Here is an 18,677-nt window from a genome sequence, read left to right on the forward strand (position 1 = left end):
CAGCACACCCATTTAATCTCATTAGCATTAAGGGAGATTGGGAAAGTGGTCCCTTAACTGCTATCACTATCACCTCAAATAAATTCATTGTCAGCAGCTAACACAACCACAGACGTATTAATAAATCCATGCTTATAAATAATACAATATAAATTATTTTAAATACTAAAGCATTAATTAAAAACATAATCAGATTTAACTAATTCAGTAAAGAAAATAACAAGCCTAGTATGGTAGTTTTTTCTAAGCAAAATTATCTCAGTGATTAACAAAACTTATTATTTCAGCTACACTTAGCCTATTAAATTTTTTTCATTCTGGGTTTGATTAATTTCTTCAGGCTGTCAATACCTATATTTTCCTGAGGTTAGAATAACTCATTCTTATAAACTCCCCAGGCTTATGGCAATTGTGTCAGACTGTAAAGAAATCAACTCATATCAGCGAAATTTGTAGGTTCTAATCCGTCAACCTGGTGATTCTTGATATGACAGGATTTTGCCTTTGAAGATGATTGGAACATGAGCCTGAATTCATGAGGCTGAGCTCCTCTTGGAGTTGAGAATTCCTTGCTGTGTCGGGGGACTTTCCAAATCTACACCTGTCCTTACAACCTAGTACTTCCCCTTATTTAGTATCTAAATCTACTTGTCTTAGTCATATTTATTCTGCCTTGGTTTACTGATTACCTACAATTAAATGCATCTCATTTAATTGGCAGAGGTAACATCTCTCAGGAGATAGGACAAGTGTCTCTGTAGTTTTCTTTCAGGGATATTCAACTGGGCAAGACATTCACCTTCTTTCTAGCTGGTTCTTTTCTGTAATCAGTCCTTTCTGTTAGGGGAATAATTCTTGCATTTTGTTAAGGGAATAATTCTTGCATTTTCCAGAATTGTTTGGCTTCCTCACAGTTCTCTGCCTATTGGTGTGGAGGAGGGGATTATTGGGGGTTCTTATGGAGATTATGCAGGACTTTGAACACCCAAATGGCATACATCCATGGATGTAAATCCACTGAATGTGCATAAATATTCTTTTCACCTGTCAGCTCACCTGCACCTCACACACTTTGGGGGAACATAAGAGGTAACAGTCCTGATGCAGATGCTAAGGGCTGTACAAGTCTTTGCCTTGTTCATGCAGACTCTCAAGCCTTTTTGACAAACACATGAAAGACTCCTTGATGAACATAGGTATCCTCTACATACCTCTACCCACACTTTACAGCTAAGAAAACTATTGGTTTGCTTATGCCATGGTGTGTGTAAGCATAATTCTTTGAATACGGCCTCCCCAAACCTTACCTGTACACACCCCTTACTCTGTGTCTACCATTTCCTACTTCTACAGAGTAAAATACATATAAGACAGATACATACTTCATAGAAGAAACACTTACTTGTCAATACTCTTCTCTATGTGTAAACTGCTTAAAAAATTAAACTTATCCTATCATAGTTGTCCTTGAATTATAGCTATGGTTTTATACTCCTTGAGCTAGCTTTTCCTTTTTTTGAGAATCATTAGGAACTTTCCATAATGTAGTTAACTACAATTATCACCCCCTTTTCTATGCTTATATTACATTTGGCCGATAGAAGTCTCTTTAGACTGACTCTTTGTGCTATCTGACTCCTTGTGCTAGCTTTTAAGTACTCTTGTCTCCTGAGAGACAGTATAATCACTAGTTAAGAGGACAGACATTGGAACAGGTTCAAATGCCCATTTTGCCACTTATTAGCTGTGTGACCTTCAACAAGTTACTTAACCTCTCTGTGCTTCAATGTCCTCATCTTTAAAAAGAGGATAATAATACCTTCCTCATAGGGTCATTGTGAGCAATAAATGAATTAACCCATGCAAAGCATCTAGGACAGAATTTGGCCCCATAACAAGTACTCAGTAAGTGTTAGCTACTTGTTATTTTTATCATTAACATTGTTGTTATTATCATTACTTTTACTTCTAACAACAGTAAGGGTCATCTGTGCCAAGACATAGAATAGCTAGTCTACAAAGATCCCTGATTCCTTTTAATGGAGAATAGTGCTAAAGACCAGAAAAATATTAGATTGTTCCACATGTATTCTCATGGTGGGCAGGATGACCTTGCTGCTAGGCTATTACAGTGTCAGAGCTGGAAAGTTATTAATGTTTAATAAGGTCATGAGTTTACTCTGATACTTTAGATTTAACATCTTTCATGCCTTATATTTTTAAAATATTTTTTAAATTTCTAGCTATAGTTAAAAAAAAGGCATAACATAAAATTTAGTGTCCTAACCTTTTTTAAATGTACAGTTCAGTAGTATTAAGTATATTTACACTGTTGTGAAACAGATCTCCAGAACTTTTTCATCTTGCAAAACTGCAACTCTATACCCATTAAACAATAATTTCCCGTATCCCCCTTCCCTCAGCCCCTGACAACCATAATTCTACTTTCTGTTTCTGTGAATCTGACTACTGTTGTTACATCATATAAGTGGAATCATACGGTATTTGTCTTTTTATGACTGGCTTATTTCACTTAGCATAATGTCTTCAAGGTTCATCCATGTTGTAGCATATAACAGGATATCCTTCCTTTGTAAGGCTGAATAATATTCCATTGTATGTATATACCACATTTTGTTTATTCTTTCATCTGTTGATGGATATTTGGGTTGCTACCACCTCTTGACTATTGTGAATAATGCTATAATGAACATGGGTGTGCAGATCTCTGTGAGGTCTTGCTTTCAGTTCTTTTGGATGTATACCCAGAGTGGGATTGCTAGATTACATGGTAATTCTACTTTTAATTTTTTGAGGAACTACTATACTGTTTTCCATAGCTGCTGCACCACTTTACACACCCACCAGCGATGCATAAGGGTTTCAGTTTCTCCACATCTTCACCACGACTTGTTATTTGGGTTTTGTTTTGTTTTTTAATAGTAGCCAACGTAATAGATGGGAGGTGATAGCTCACTGTGCTTTGATTTGCATTTTTTGAATGATTAGTGACATTGAGCATCTTTTCGTATGCTTGTTGGCCATTTGTATATCATCTTTGGAGAAATGTCTATTCAAGTCCTTCACTTGAAGAAGCATTTTTTAAATCAGGTTTTTGTGAGTTTTTTTGTTGTTGAATTGTAGGAGTTCTTTATATATTCTGGATATTAACCCCTTATCAGATATATGATTTGCAACCGATTTTTTAGGTTGCTGTTTTACTCTGTTGTTGTGTCCTTTGATGCACAGAAGTTTTTAAGTTTGATGTAGTCCCATTTGTCTATTTTTTTTATTTTGTTGTCTGTACCTTTGGTGTCATATCCAAGAAATCATTGCCAAACCCAATGTCATGAAGCTTTTCCCCAATGGAGGGCTTCAGTCCATTTCACATTATTTTTTGTATATGGTTTAAGGTAAGGGTCCAACATCATTCTTCTACATGTGGATATCCAGTTTTCCCAGCACCACTTGAAGAGACAGTCCTTTCCCCATTGAGTGGTATTGGTCACTTGTAGAAATTCATTTGACCATATATGAGAGGGTTTATTTCTACGCTGTCTGTTCTATTCCATTAATCTATATGTCTGTCTTTATGCCAGTACCACACTGTCTTGATTATTGTAGTTTTGTAATATGTTTTGAAATCAAGATGTGTGGGACTTCCAACTTTTTTCTTCTTTTTCAAGATTGCTTTGGCTATTCAGGGTCCCTTGAGATTCATGTGAACTTTAGAAAATTATACTCTATAAACAGTTATTATATTATTTTGTATTTTTCCTTTCTCTTATTATTCAAGGAATTTTTCATTGTAAGGGATAGATCTTTTTTTTTTAATGTATCGGTGGTGGTGGTAATGTTTTTAATATTTATTTTTATTTATTTATTTATTTTTTGCAGTACGCAGGCCTCTCACTGTTGTGGCCTCTCCCATTGCAGAGCACAGGCTCCGGATGCACAGGCTCAGCGGCCATGGCTCACGGGCCCAGCCGCTCCACGGCATGTGGGATCTTCCCGGACCTGGGCACGAACCCATGTCCCCTGCATTGGCAGGCGGACTCTCAACCACTGTGCCACCAGGGGAGCCCTTTAATATTTTATTTATTTATTTATTTATTTATTTTATTTTTGGCTGTAGGTCTTAGTTGCAGCACATGGGATCTTTGTTGCGGCATGTGGGATCTTTCGTTGCAGCACGCGGGCTCTCTAGTTGAGGCGCGCGGGCTCAGTAGTTGTGGCACGCAGACTTAGTTGCCCCACAGCATGTGGGATCTTAGTTCCCCAACCAGGGATCAAACCTGTGTCCCCTGCGTTGGAAGGCAGATTCTTAACCACTGGACCACCAGGGAAGTCCCAGAGATAGATCTCTTAATTCACAATAGCTTAAGGAAAAAAGGAACATATTGGCTTACATGGTTGAGAAGACAGTTATGGCTGGGTGCAGGTATTCAATGATGCCATTAGGAATCTGTGCCTGTGTCTCAGCCACACTTTTCCTTTAGGTCTTCTTCATCCTCGGGTAGCCTTTCCCAATGTAGTGCTACAGCTACCAGGCAGGCTTGTATCTTGCAAGCCTAGCAACTCCAGCAGAAAAAGAACCCAGCCCCAAGGGCTGCAGCACAAGCTCCAGGATTGACAGTTTCAACCCATGCCCACCTGCACAACCAGTCACTGGGGGGGCGGGGGGGGGCGGGGGGCATGGGGGGTAAGAATCAGCTGTCAGCTCTAGTTAACCTACATGGGCTGAAAATTGAGGTGATTCCCCAAAGAAAGGGGAGGGTAGGTGTGTGAATGAGAGAGTGTGGTGAGGGGTAGGACAGATGGATAAATGAAAGATGCAACGTTAGTAGGAAAGGGAGATGCTGAGCAGGCAAGAACACCTAATGTCCCCCGGGTCTTAGTAAATCCTGGATTGGCAAAGCTCAGTTGTTCCATCGAGAAGTTCAGGAAAATCTACTGAGAGCAAAAACTGGACAGAGGGGTAATCAGAGTGTTAATTTCCTTTCCACATGGAGTAGTTCCTTCACCCACATGATGGTACTATAGGAACATAAAACACATCTCCCTACTCTACATTATGTTTCTACCAACTAAAATTATACCTTTAAAGAGATACCTTTTTCATTATAGTACTATATCTCTAAGATTCCCAGAGGTGACTGTAACCACTAGATACATATAGCTATATAAATTTAAATTTGAATTAATAGAAATTAAATAAATGTAAAGATTCGGTTTCTCATTCACAATAACCACATTTTGAGTGCTCAGTAGCCATCTGTGGCTACCATATTGGACAGCTCAGCTGTGGAGCATTTCTGTCATCACAAAGTTCTGTTGGACAGCACTGAATTAGCACATTAAGCTGTTACCAGGAGTTTGTTATTCAGTGTCTTTCTAGTGACAGTTACTCTAAAGGGGATTGGGTGAGAAATTGACAGAGATTGACAGAGAAAATGAGAGAAGCTGACTGGGACCATCCCATGGTCCTATTTTCATTTCTTTAAAGGATTTCAGCTCCCTTCAGATGGGACAGCCTCTGCCATCGCAGAGCTGGAATCATCTGGTGATTTCTTTGAACCTAACCCACAACAGCAGTCTCTGGACTGGGTGCCCAAGGAGACCTGAGAGCAATGGTGCTTGGGAGGAAGGGGGTGTGAGCAACTGGTGGTGTCAGCATTTTATCTAAAACAGCACCCACTGATACCAGGTATCATAAATTTCCACCCCTGTCATGCACCTGATCATCTCTCAATGCTACATAAATCTGATAAAAGCTGGATTTTTTCATTTTTTTTTTCTGCAGACCTATCCCCCTCTGTTCTGTTGTTGTGATAAATAGCCAACTTGATAAAATTGAGGGGAGGAAATTCTTTCTTTCTTGTACTGTTCGAAGTGTTGATGAGAAGATCCTGTACTCAGAGGCAACAGGTAAGGAGCTGCCACTTTCTATTTTAGGTTTGGTTTAATTTATTTTGGGTTTTTTTGTTTTGGGGGGTTTTTGTTTTGGTTTGGTTTGGTTTTATAACCCATACATGCCAAGAAATTCTTAATTCCCTGCATGCAAAGAACAAGTTAAAGGTATTCTTACTCATTGCTGGTAGAGAGCTGGTATATCTCTCAAAGTTATAGTCATGTACCTTTTGACCCATTTTCAGGATTTTATCCCATAGGTATACTAACATATGTGCAACGTTACAATGTGTAAGGTTGCTGGTAGAGAGCTGGTATATCTCTCAAAATTATAGTCATGTTCCTTTTGACCCATTTTCAGGATTTTATCCCATAGGTATACTAACATGTGTGCAACGTTACAATGTGTAAGGTTGCTCTAGGGTTCCAGTAGTTGTGCTACTCATGCAATGTTATTTGGACTAGCAAAAGATTGGCAAAACATAAATATCTATCAATAGGAGACCAGGTAAAGAGACTACAGTTCATCCATAAACTATATTGTGTGTGCCATAAAAACTATTGTGGAATATTGTGGTGCCATAAATAAGAATAAGGAAACTCCTTTTTGTATGATATGCAGCTATATGTCATTACTGTATATTGAGTGAAAAACACAGGCTACAGGACAGTGAGTGTGTTTATGTTATCATCAGTGTAGAAAAGGTAGAGAGGTTCTTCCCATTCTCTTGCCTTTTTCTTCTTCCTTCCATTTCACCCCTTCCTTCCTTCCTTCCTAAATATTTCTAAAGCTATTAGATAGAGTCGGGCATGGTAGGCTGGGGGATAAGGGGGAAGCCACAGGGAGGGGTGGCTACAGCAGCCCATCGCTGTCTGGGAGCCTGAGTGGAGTGGAGGGTGTCTGCACAGGGGAGTGGCCCAGCACAGGATGTCAGAGCCTAACTATGGGAAGGAAGGAGTCCCCATAGGGAGCAGCGTGGGTGTCAGAGCCCACAGGGAGAGGGTGGCGTCTGCACAGGCTGGCAGCCGTGACGGGAGCTAGGTTTCTCACATCAGAGGAGTTCCAGATATGGAAAAAGAGTTAACAAGAATGAGCACTGTTGTGTTGGATTGGAGTTGGAGATACTAGACATGGATATTTTCTCAGTCTTTTGCTCTTGCAAATACTGTTGTAATGAGTAACTTTGTATATCGTCAGCTGTCACAGGGCCTTTGCAAGTGAGGGGTCCTGGAAGCCTCACCTTCAGTAGCTTCAGACTTAGACAAGTTAATTTAGATATCCAATGCTTTTTGTTTTGTTTTATTTATTTATTTATTTATTTATTTAATCTGCCTGCTCCAGATCTTAGTTGTAGCACGTGGGATCTAGTTCCCTGACCAGGGATCGAACCGGGCCCCCTGCTTTGGGAGCATGGAGTCTTAACCACTGGACCACCAGGGAAGTCCCTTTTTGTTGTTTTTATTTTTTATTTTAATGGACCTCAGATGCACATGTTTGAGTTACTCAGAATCCTTGATTTAGGATACAGAGCCATTATTGGTACGTGAATGGTCATCTTTTACTTACTCATTCACTAATGTATTTATTTTTCTAATTTAATAATAAACATCCTGAAACCTACAATCAAACAAGAACCAGAATCTTAATAATATTATATCCCTACCTAATTACTTTTCCCCACCTCATCCTCCTATTTTTCCTTCAGAGGTAACTCTGATCTAGAATTTTGTGATTTTCATTCCTTTATACCTTATTGGGTTTTTTTTAAAGTTTGATTAAGAATACATTTGTAAAAAAAAAAAAAAAGAATATATTTGTGCCTAAGTAATATATTGTTTAGTTGTTTGTTTTTGAACTTTGTAGAAAAGAGATTGTGCTATATGTGCTTTTCTGGGACCTGATTTTTTTTTTTGGTACCCAGCTTCATGTTACTGAAGTTCACCCATGTTGTTGGCTATGAAGTTTGCTCATTTACTGCAGTATAATATTCCATTGTGTGAGTATACCACAATGGATTTATCTCTTCCTCTAATGGTGGGCCTCTGACTATTATGAATGGCGCTACCATTAACATTCTTATTCATGTCTCCTGCTGGTGTGTATGGGCAAGAGCTTGGCATATACTTAGGAGTGGAATTTCTGGGTTGGAGGGTATAAGAGTGTTCAGCCTTACAGGGAAATGCCAGACTGTTTTCTAAAGCTGTGCCAAGTTGCATCCCCACCAGCAATATATGACATTCTGCTGATCCCTATCTTTGCTAGCAATCGGTAAAGTCAAGTTTCTTGATTTTTGGCAATCAAATGGTTATAAAATGGTATTTCAGTTTGATCTAAAGTTGCATTTCCCTGATTACCTATGGAGCTGAGCATCTCTTCATATATTTATTGACCATATTTGTTTCCTATTCTGTGAAATTCCTGTTTTCTCAGCCTCTTTTATTGGTTTTTTTCCTCTTTTTTTTTTTAACTGATTTATAGGAATTCTTTATTTTTTATAAAACGAATCTTTTTGTTGGCTATATAAGTTGCACATATCTCCTTCTAGTATATAAGTTGTCTTTTATTTGCTTTAAGTTATCTTTTTTACGAACAGAAGTTTTTAATGTAAATATAGTCACATTTATTAAATGTTTTCCTTTATGGTTAATGCTTCTTGTATCTTGTTTAAGAAATTTATTTTTCCCTTAAGTGTCAGCTGTTTGCTGGAATGATAGATAAAAGAAGCAGGAGGAAGATCATGAATAATTTGAATCCACAGTCAATGTAAAAATCCTATTCCAGGCTGTGGTTTATACTTTCTGTCTCACTAAACCTTTCAGTATCATAAAGGTAACAGATGGCTCAGTTGTAATTTTACTTCCTTTCACTTCCTTGACTATCTCTAATGGAAGTGGTAATGAACCATGAAATGACCAAGTGGCAGAGGACCTGTTTACCCAGGAGAGCTAATACAGTATTGTGAGAATCAAAAGTTGATTCTTTTTTAATAAATTTTCTTAAGGTTCTTTCCTTTTTTTAAATTCTATTATTTTTATTTTATTTGTTTTCGGCTGTGTTGGGTCTTGGTTGGGGCACACAGGATCTCCATTGCAGCTTGCGGGATCCTCCACTGTGCTGCGCAGGCTCCTCATTGTGGAGCGGGGCTTCTCTCTAGTTGTGTCACACAGGCTCCAGAGCACGTGGGCCGTGTAGTTGCTGTACATGGGCTCTCTAGTTGTGGCCTGCATGCTCAATAGTTGCGGCACGTGGGCTTAGTTGCCCTGCGGCATGTGGGATCTTAGTTCCCCAACCAGAGATCAAACCCGCATCCCCTGCATTGGAAGGCGGATTCTTAACCACTGGACCACCAGGGAAGTCCCCAAAAGTTGATTCTTAATTTGGCTGAAAAATGAGAGTGGGCAGATATCCTGAATGTACCAATATGAATCAAAGTGCTTTTGTGTGTGTATATATGTATTTCTACTTAGAGAAGTCCCATCAGATAGATTGAAGTCAGTTGACTTATAATCATCTTCTGTTATTTTGTTGTTTAGGCTTATTTATAAAGCTGGATCCTGAAAAAAGTTTGATGTAAAAGCTTCTGGTGAATTCCACACCAATCTGCGTAAGGCTGTCCTTCCTCCAGAAGAAGCAGTTGTCTTCAGTCCTATTCTACTCACCCACTGTTGAATCCCCCATCGGGTGAAGCCTGCTAACACGGACCTTCCTAAACAAGTCTTTTGAATACAATTCCAGGAGCTCCATTTCCACCTTCCAAACTTTTTTACACAGAGACACTCCCTGTGAGAGTATCAGCAGTTCTTTCTGTCTCCTTAGGATAAGTGTCTGGTTCTCCTAAAATTTGAATGGGCTCCTTAAGTTTGCATAGGTGTGATGTCTGATCCATTGCATTCTGGAGAAAAAAATCATATTGAAACTTTTACCACAAACTTGGAAATGCCAGAAAACCAAAGGAAGGAATAAATATGTGGGTGCACGAATATGTGTGTATGTGTGTGTGTGTTGTGTGTGTGTGCATTATAAATTACAAAACCAGCTTTGTTGTATCTAAACAAATCTTTTTGGCTACAATAGGAAACACAACTAGTTCCTGTAGGATCGGATACCTCACATCTGTTGTCTTGGATTCTAAGGATTAAACTACTGTGCCATTTTAACATAGGCTGTGTTATTGTATCTTACCAATAGCATAGTATTGGTAATAGCATCACTGGAAGGAGCCTGTATTCATTTCCTAAGTGTTTTAATCCATTTGGACTTCTGTAACAAAATACCACAGACCAGGTAGCTTATAAAAAACAGAAATTTATTGCTCACAGTTAAAATGGAAAGTCCAGGATCAAGATGCCAACATGGTCACCTTCTGGTGAGGGCCCACTTACTGGTTCATATCTGGTACCTTCTCACCTGTCCTTATTTGGTGGAAGGAGCTAGAGATCTCTCTGGATCCTTTTTGATAAGCACACTAATCCCATTCATGAGGGCTCCACCTTAAGCACTTCCCCAAAGCCCCACCTACTAATACCATCACACTGGGCATTAGGATTTCAACATATGAATTGGGGTGGTGGGGCAGGGTCTATATGTAGATAATCCCAAAGAATCTACAAAAAAAACTAAAGCTAATAAACGAATTCAGCAAAGTTGCAGCATACAAGACCTCATAAAAATTTTAAACTTTTGTGCATCAAAGGACATTATCAAGAAAGTAGAAAGGCAACCTATAGAATGGGAGAAAATATTTGCAAATCATATATCTGATAAGGGTTTAATATCCAGAATGTATTAAAAATTCTTAAAGCTCAACCCAAAAAAAGCCCACAATTTAAAAATGAGCAAAGGACTTGATTAGACATTTCTCCAAAGAAGGTATACAGATTGCCAACAAGCACATGAAAATATGTTCAACATCATTGGTCATTAAGGAAATGCATATCAAAACCACACTTCATATTCACTGAGATGACTATAATTTTTTAATGGAAAATAACAAGTGTCAACGAGAATATGAAGAAATGGGAACACTCCTACATTGTTGGTCAGAATACAAAATGGTACAGCTGCTATGGAAGACAGTTTGGTGGTTCCTCAAAAGGTTAAACATAGGGCTTCCCTGGTGGCGCAGCGGTTGGGAGTCCGCCTGCCGATGCAGGGGACACGGGTTCGTGCCCCGGTCCGGGAGGATCCCACATGCCGCGGAGCGGCTGGGCCCGTGAGCCATGGCCGCTGAGCCTGCGCGTCCGGAGCCTGTGCTTTGCGACGGGAGAGGTCGCAGCAGTGAGAGGCCCGTGTACCGCAAAAAAAAAAAAAAAAAAAAAAAAGGTTAAACATAGAATTACTATATGGCCCAGGAATTCTACTCCTAGGTATATGTCCAAGAAAAATGAAAACATATGTCCACACAGAAACTTGTACACAAAAGTTTATAGCAGCATTATTCATAATAACCAAAAGGTGGAAACAACCCAAGTGGAAAATAACAAGTGTTGGCATAACCCTCAGACAATGCTAGTGGGAATATAAAATGGTGTGACCACTATGGAAGACAGTTTGGCAGTTCCTTGAAAAGCTAAACATAAAATTACCACATGACCCAGTCATTCCAAAGGAATTGAAAAGAGGGACTCAAACAGGTACTTATATGCCAGTGTTCATTGCAGTATTATTCACAATGGCTAAAAGGTAGAAGCAATCCAAGTGTCCATCAGCAGATGAATGGGTAAGTAAAATCCATAAAATAGAATATTATTCAGCCATTAAAAGGAAGGAAATTCTGACACATGCTACAACATGGATGAACCTTGAAAACATGCTAAGCAAAATATGCCAGACAAAAGAGGACCAATATTGTATGATTCTACTTGCGTGAAGTCTCTTGAGTAGGCAAACTCATAGAGACAGAAAATAGAGGTTAAAAGGGGGCTGGGGAGAGGGAGGAATAGGGAGTTATTGTTTAATAGGTACAGAATTTTTCGGGATGATGAAAAAGAGGTGATAGTTACACAATATTATGGATGTAATTAATGCCACTGAGTTGTACACTTGAAAGTGGTTAAACTGGCTAGTTCTATGTTATATTTTTTTTACCACAACTTTTAAAATTTAATGTAATATACAGAAAGCATTGAATTATATACTTTAACGTGTGAATTGTATGTTAAATTTTATCTCAACAAAGCTGTTAAAAAAGGTAATACTTAAAATGCAAGTACAGGGACTTCCCTGGTGGCACAGTGGTTAAGACTCTGCGCTCCCAATGCAGGGGGCCTGGGTTCGATCCCTGGTCAGGGAACTAGATCCCACATGCATACCTCAACTAAGAGTTGGCATGCTGCAACTAAGGAGCCCGCCTGCCACAACTAAGACCCGGTGCAACCAAATAAATAATTTTTTTAAGTAATTGAGAAAACTGCAAGTACATGTTTCCCCCATTATCCCAAAGTACAGTGTTCCTATGAAACCTTTCATAAACTGAAATAGTGTAAAGCAAAGAAGCAATTACCTAAGGACACATCTTGCAAGTAAATTGAGATAAAGCACAGATGCTCACAGACAAACTTCAAAGCTGTGGCTGCTTGTTGCTGGGATGTTGAGTGTAGTTCCCTGGGAAGGAGTTGGCAGTGCCACTCTTGCTGCTGCTTAGGGTACCCACTGCATCTAAAAGACTTGCTGTAGGGACTTCCCTGGCGGTCCAGTGGTTAAGACTCCGTGCTTCCAATGGAAGGGGGCGTGGGTTCAATCCCTGGCCAGGGAGCTAAGATCCCATATGCCATGCAGCACGGCAGCCAAGAAAATTTTTTAAAATAAAAAAAATAAAAGGCTGGCTGTAAAATGCTGAATGCTACTTTTGCTTTTCAACTTTTTTCATAAAAGCGAAAATCCTCTTCAGGTACCTTTCAGTCAGTGAAAACAGGTACTAATATAGGTCTTTTGTAAAATCAAATTTGAGTAAAGCAAACTTTTGAAGAGCAAACACAAGAAAACAGCAGAGCTGTCACTTACATTCCAGGAGTCCTTTGTCAGTCACATTACAAGCATAAAACTGACTGACGTATTCTGTTTCATTGATCTCATTTAAAATACTATTATGATAAGGTGTTTCTAGTAAAAGCAAAAATATGATTATAGTTATTTATTGGCTGTGTTGGGTCTTCGTTGCTGTGCTCAGGCTTTTTCTAGCTGCGTCGAGCAGCTTGGTTGCGGTGCGCGAGCCTCTCATTGCTGTGGCTTCTCTGGTTGCAGAGCATGGGTCTAGGCAGGTGGGCTTCAGTAGCTGTGGGACACAGGCTCAGTAGTTGTGGCTCGCGGGCTCTAGAGCGCAGGCTCAGTAGTTGTGGCGCACAGGCTTAGTTGCTCCGTGGCATGTGGGATCTTCCCAGACCAGGGCTCGAACCCGTGTCCCCTGCATCGGCAGGCGGATTCTTAACCACTGTGCCACAAGGAGGTTAAGACTCTGTGCTCCCAATGCAGGGGACCCAGGTTCGATCCCTGGTCAGAAAGCTAGATCCTGCACGCCACAACTAAGAGTTCACACGCCACAACTAAAGGTCCCGCACGTGGCAACGAAGATCTCGCGGGCTGCAACTAAGACCTGGCACAGCCAAATAAATAAATAAATGTTAAATAAATAAATAAAATGAATGTGACCTTACTTTGTACCCCACGCTTGGAAAACAGATGTGACTGTCCCATTGGTTTTGAAGGTACCACCTCTCAAGTGATTGGGTATGAGAAAGGGGGAATTTCAGGTGCAGGCCTGGCCAGGCCTATGAACACACATGTGCACGCTCACACACACACACACACCTTCAGGATTTGTCACTTTCTGAGCTTAGAGATCCTGCCTCTCTCCGCCTCTTGAAGCATTTCACAAATAGGAAATCAGTTCCAGCTGAGCAGTTGGGAGAGCTCTCACGTTTCTGGGAGGAGCTCAGGCTTCCCTCGGTTGGCCTAGTTCCCTGACCCTGTACTCTGCCGGGTGGGGGGGGGGGCCCTCCTTCAGCCCAGTGACCACACCAGGCAGCAGCACTTGGAGCCAGCAGCTGCCCATTAGCTTCCCAGCTCCCCTGGGCATGGAGTCTTCTGCCACAGCCCTGCCTTCCCTGTGTTATTCTTCTCCCAGGTGAGCATCCCAGCAGCCCACCCAGAGCCCCTCTGGGCAGAGTACTTAGCAACAACTGCTTTTAACTCCACCCGGTGTCCCAGGTTCGGTGAAGACAGCTTTTTCTCCTGTCTTGACCAGCCTGAGGCCGATCCTCCCATTAGCACTTCCCACCCACAGCAAAGACCAAGAACCTTAGAAACTGGATAAAGCAAAAACCCTGAAGCACCGTAGAGCCAAATGATTAATCAGTTCCAACATATTTTCCTTTCCAAAGGGCCCACTGTGGGCACCAGAGTATAAAATGAATCTCAGGAAAGTCCCTCCCAGAGGGAACCAGGAAAAGACAGCTGACCTAGGAGGACTCAGAGAGGACAGATCTGGGGCAGACAAGCAAGAAACTTCTGGAAGAGCGATGTGAGAAAGGCCCAAGAATGAGCTTAGAACCAGGGGACATGATCAGCTGCGTGCAAGACAAGATCCAATCAGAGTCTGGCCCATGCAAAATTTTTATACATTAGTTGCAACATTTAAAAGTTAGAAGTTTTCACATAAAAATCTGGATTTGTGCTGGCTTTTTTGGGAAAATGAGAAGAGCTGGCAACTGGGCCTGGATTCTATGGTGGCAACTCCTGAATGGAACATGGCCAGCACAGCCCCCTCTTGGGGCCCTCAAGTTTGCCCATCGCTCTCTGAGTGCACAGCGGCTCATGTCCAGCCTGCCCCCTGACGCTTAGCTCATAAGAAGGTCAAGAAACCAAGTGTCCCTGAGGGCAGGACCAGCCTGGGCGGGAGTCTGGAGATCAGCCATGAACTGATAGGGAGATGGGCAGTCGGGGAGCCCTCCAGAAATTGCCCTGTGTGAGCCTATAGGGCCGAGTCTTCAGGAGGGATTTCAGTTCACAGTGCACTAAATAGCAATGGTGTCTAGGAAGGCTACCAGGGAAGTTCCTTCCTCATCCAGAAAGGCCAGATGGGTGTCATCCCAGACAGAACCCCTCCAAAGTGCTGGGAATCCCCCAGCAGGGAGCAGGGAGCCAGCCAGCCCTGCTGGCCATCAGGGGAGATCCACTGCATGTCCAGAATGATCTGAGAAGGCTTCCAGCTCCCCCCAAGATGAGGAGGACCTTGTAAGATTTCTGGAAATGTTATAATTTTCCTCTTTAAATGTCTTGAAACAACACAAAAATCTTTAAACAAAAAAATGTCCTCTGAACTTGTTTGGCGGGCAGCAAGGGAGGAGGGAAGGCTGGGGAGACTAAGTGCTATTGCGTAGTCAGTCTTGTGAGGGAAGGGAACTTGAAAAGAGAGAAGAGGGCACGAGTTTACATTTGGGAGGACCCGGACCAAGAAGTGACCTGCCAAACCTACCACAGCCTTGGTTACCCGTGTTGCTTCGCTCCAAGCCAAAGAATTTTCCAGTTCAGTGGTGTGCCGGAGCCAGTGCCTACCAGCTTGCAAGAGCTGGTTGAGCACACCTCTTCCCAGCCTCATGGTCAGGGTCAGTGGCATCATATTGGTAGCCTGAAATCAGCCATCATGGGAATATTTACACAACAAAAGCTGGCAAATGCTACCAATTAGAGTTCTCCGCCCCACCAGGAGCTGTTAATCCCTTACCACTTACCAGCACACCACTGCTGGTTCTTCTGGGCACCACCTGCCAGGTCAGGCCCAGGATGTGCTTCTGGGGATTTGTCATGTCTCAGCCAGAGAAGCCCCAAACTCAACATTCCCCCACAAGGTCCCAAACAGGAAATGCACCAGGCAGGCAACAAGCTAAATGAGAATCCAACAGGAGTTCTGAATTACGCTGAACCTTCACTGACTTCCCTGTTTTCTAATTGCTTATCCAGGTCTGGGGAGAAGCTTTTTCTCTGAGCCGAGTGTTCTTTGTTCTCTCTGAGCTGAGTTCACACAGAAGGAGAAGGGCTGTGGCCAAAGACCATGTTCGAGACACCAGCCAAGCACCTTTCCACCTCCCCGGGTAGGTGAATTCCTAGCCCACGTGTCGGAAGAGCTCTGTGTTGCAGAAAGAATCCACAAGATGTGTGAAATGGTGGGAAAGGAGTCCAAAAGGGGGAAAAGAGCGCTTTCTTCACAATCCTAATCTTTCTCTTCCTAGATGGCCTTGGACAACCAACTTCCTCCATCTTATGCCAGCCACCGGAATTCAGCACCCCACATACGATTTTGCCATCACCATAGACGTTCTCCTCAGATATCTTTCTCTTTAATTACCTTCCATCTGTCATACCCTTGATCCCATTATTCCTGCTCTTAAATATCACAGACATCTCCAGATCTTCATTTCTTTTATTTTCACTCTTCCCCCCTCCCAGCTGGGAAATGGAGGCTGGTCATCTCAACCACTGTCCTTTAATTTCCCTGTATTCTCCTGGACCACAGCATCCAGTTGAACCTTAGATATTATCAATTCAAGGAAAATAAAAGTTATACAAGAAATAAAAACTAACTATAGCATATGGCAAGGCTGAGAACAAAATTTTTGTAATCATGATGATGTAAGGATTTGAAAGTTGACTTAACCAAAAATTGCAAAACAACTAGTAAAGTAGGAGGGTGCCTACAGGAAAAGCTTCCTGTGTTTCCCCTTTACTTTCACACACACCTCTGATGTCAGATGTGTGGGGTTTTCCTGCACACCAAGCAATTCTCTGCAACACCAGTTGGATGCCCTGTAATTCAATTCTTACACTAACCAAAGTTAGTGCAGACCCCACTGGTTAAAGGCTCAGTCCCACGAGACTGTGCCCCACTTCAAATGCCAGTCGCAAGTAATAGGTCACCAAGGTACCCACAACTTCTGTCTGACTTGGCTACAAATCAGAGGTTCCATGAGCCCTCCTCTCCTTGGATTTGATTGTTGGCTAGAACAGTTCACCAAACTCAGAGAAACACTTACTTACGTTTACCAGCTTACGATTTAATGAAGGGTATGATAAAAGATACACATGAACAGTCAGATGAAGAGATACACAGGGCAAGGTCTGGGAGGATCCTGAGTGCAGGAATTTCTGTCCCCATGGAGGTGGGGTGTGCCAACCCGGAATTTTTTTAAATTTTGGGATTTTTATGGGGGCTTCATCACGTTGGGATGATGGATCATTAAGTCAGTCTCCAACCCCCTCCCCTTCCTGAAGGATGGGAGGTGAGATTGAAAATCCCAAGCTTCTAATCATGGCTTGGTCCTTCTGGTGACCACCCCCACTCCTGAGGCTATCTGGAGTCCACTCAGAGTCACCTCATTGGAACAGAAGATACTCCTGTCACCCAGGAAACTTCAAGGGATTTAGGAGCTCTGTGTCAGGAAGCAGACAATGAACTCAGGCAATGAAACAAGGATTTCCATTCCCAGGTTCAGCTACTGATTCTTCTTGGGATGACAGACCCTGCCTCCTCCTGGGACAACCTTCCTGGGATCAGCTTCCAGCCTCCGGGGCCCCCTGTGGATCCCTCTCCTTCTCCCTACTCCCTCTTCCTCAGCCTCCCCTTCAGTCCGTCAACCCTTTCTAAGATTCCCCTTTTCACTCCTGTCTCCTCCTCGAGTCCCATCTCCCAAATCAAGTATCACACATAGAGGCTGGCAGAGGGAATGAAGGAATGCTCAGTATCAGGGGAGGGTGGGGCAAGCCAGAGGACACGGGGCATCCTCATCCTCTCCACGGCTACTGCAAAGGAATGAAGATCCTGTTGCCAGATTTTTCCACTTACCTGGAGGTCCTTGGCCTTCTGCTTTGTATGAAACTCCCTGTTTTATTTTATTTTATTTTATTTATTTTTGGCTGCTTTGGGTCTCAGTTGCGGCATGTGGGATCTTTTGTTGTGGCACACAGGCTCCTCTCTAGTCGTGGTGTAAGGGCTTCTCTCTAGTTGCAGCGCACGGGCTTAGTTGCCCCATGGCATGGGGGATCTTAGTTCCCCGACCAGGGACGGAACCCACGTCTCCCTCATTGGAAGGTGGATTCTTAACCACTGGACCACTAGGGAAGTCCCAACTCCCTGTTTTTAAATGTTGACAACTAACTCAAATATTTGTGATTAGACCCAGAGACTAAATCAACCAAAAAACTGGGTTCCCCCGGTCCTTGAAGAAGTTTCCTTCAAACCTTGACAAGAGATGAGGAAAATATTTATATCCTAGTCTTCTAGGACAGCTAACTACAGGAGGTGGGATAAAGTCTTTAAATTTCCATATTAAATCAGTAAGATCTTTCAGAACCTACCAAACTCATCATCATCATCATCATCATTATAATTTCATCTTTGCATAGTTCTGACCTTTAGAACACTTTATTCTAGTGCATTAAAATCTGGGACTTTTCGTTGAAAACTGGCAGTTTTAATTCAGTACAAGAAATACCACGCACCCTTGCAGATGCTCACTGAACACTCCTCCCCACTCCCCCACTCAAAGCTGTCTCTTTTCCAGGCTCATCATCAGCAAAGCCTCCTCTGCCCCGCTCCCTGCCTCACTCCCAGCATTGTCTGCTGCCATCACCCGCTCCTTGGGGTTCCCAAAGCACAGAATGCCCTTGCTAAGCTGCTCCCTCCCTGAATGATTTTCCGGCCTCCCCTTCCAAGGCCTCCCCCCACCCCACCCCACGCCTCCCCACCCTGTCCTCACCAGGAACCAGCAGGTGG

The 18,677-nt window shown here is 42.2% G+C and overlaps 1 protein-coding gene and 2 long non-coding RNA genes across 4 annotated transcripts in view; 2 read left to right on the plus strand and 1 right to left on the minus strand.

Annotated features, from left to right (window-relative positions):
- THEM4 (thioesterase superfamily member 4) overlaps nucleotides 1-9,891 on the plus strand; it is a 39,448-nt gene extending 29,557 nt beyond the window's left edge. The window contains exons 5-6 of one of the 2 annotated variants that reach the window (XR_004479711.2): nucleotides 5,507-5,707; nucleotides 5,804-5,929. Coding sequence is in view for 1 of the 2 variants with exons in the window: in XM_033415500.2 (XP_033271391.1) it covers nucleotides 5,804-5,928; nucleotides 9,445-9,485 (166 nt within the window). In the remaining variant the exon portion in view is untranslated. Of the gene's footprint in view, nucleotides 1-5,506; nucleotides 5,708-5,803; nucleotides 5,930-9,444 lie in introns of those variants that run through there. The other variant, XM_033415500.2, reaches the window with a different exon arrangement.
- LOC117198519 (uncharacterized) overlaps nucleotides 1-18,677 on the minus strand; it is a 57,264-nt gene that overhangs the window by 13,394 nt on the left and 25,193 nt on the right. The window lies entirely within an intron of this gene.
- LOC117198518 (uncharacterized) lies at nucleotides 13,723-18,676 on the plus strand. The gene is made up of 3 exons (XR_004479716.2): nucleotides 13,723-14,033; nucleotides 15,869-15,999; nucleotides 16,138-18,676. It is a non-coding gene; the product is annotated as an uncharacterized LOC117198518 (long non-coding RNA).

Source organism: Orcinus orca, chromosome 1, assembly GCF_937001465.1.
Source record: "Orcinus orca chromosome 1, mOrcOrc1.1, whole genome shotgun sequence".
Lineage (NCBI taxonomy): Eukaryota > Metazoa > Chordata > Mammalia > Artiodactyla > Delphinidae > Orcinus > Orcinus orca.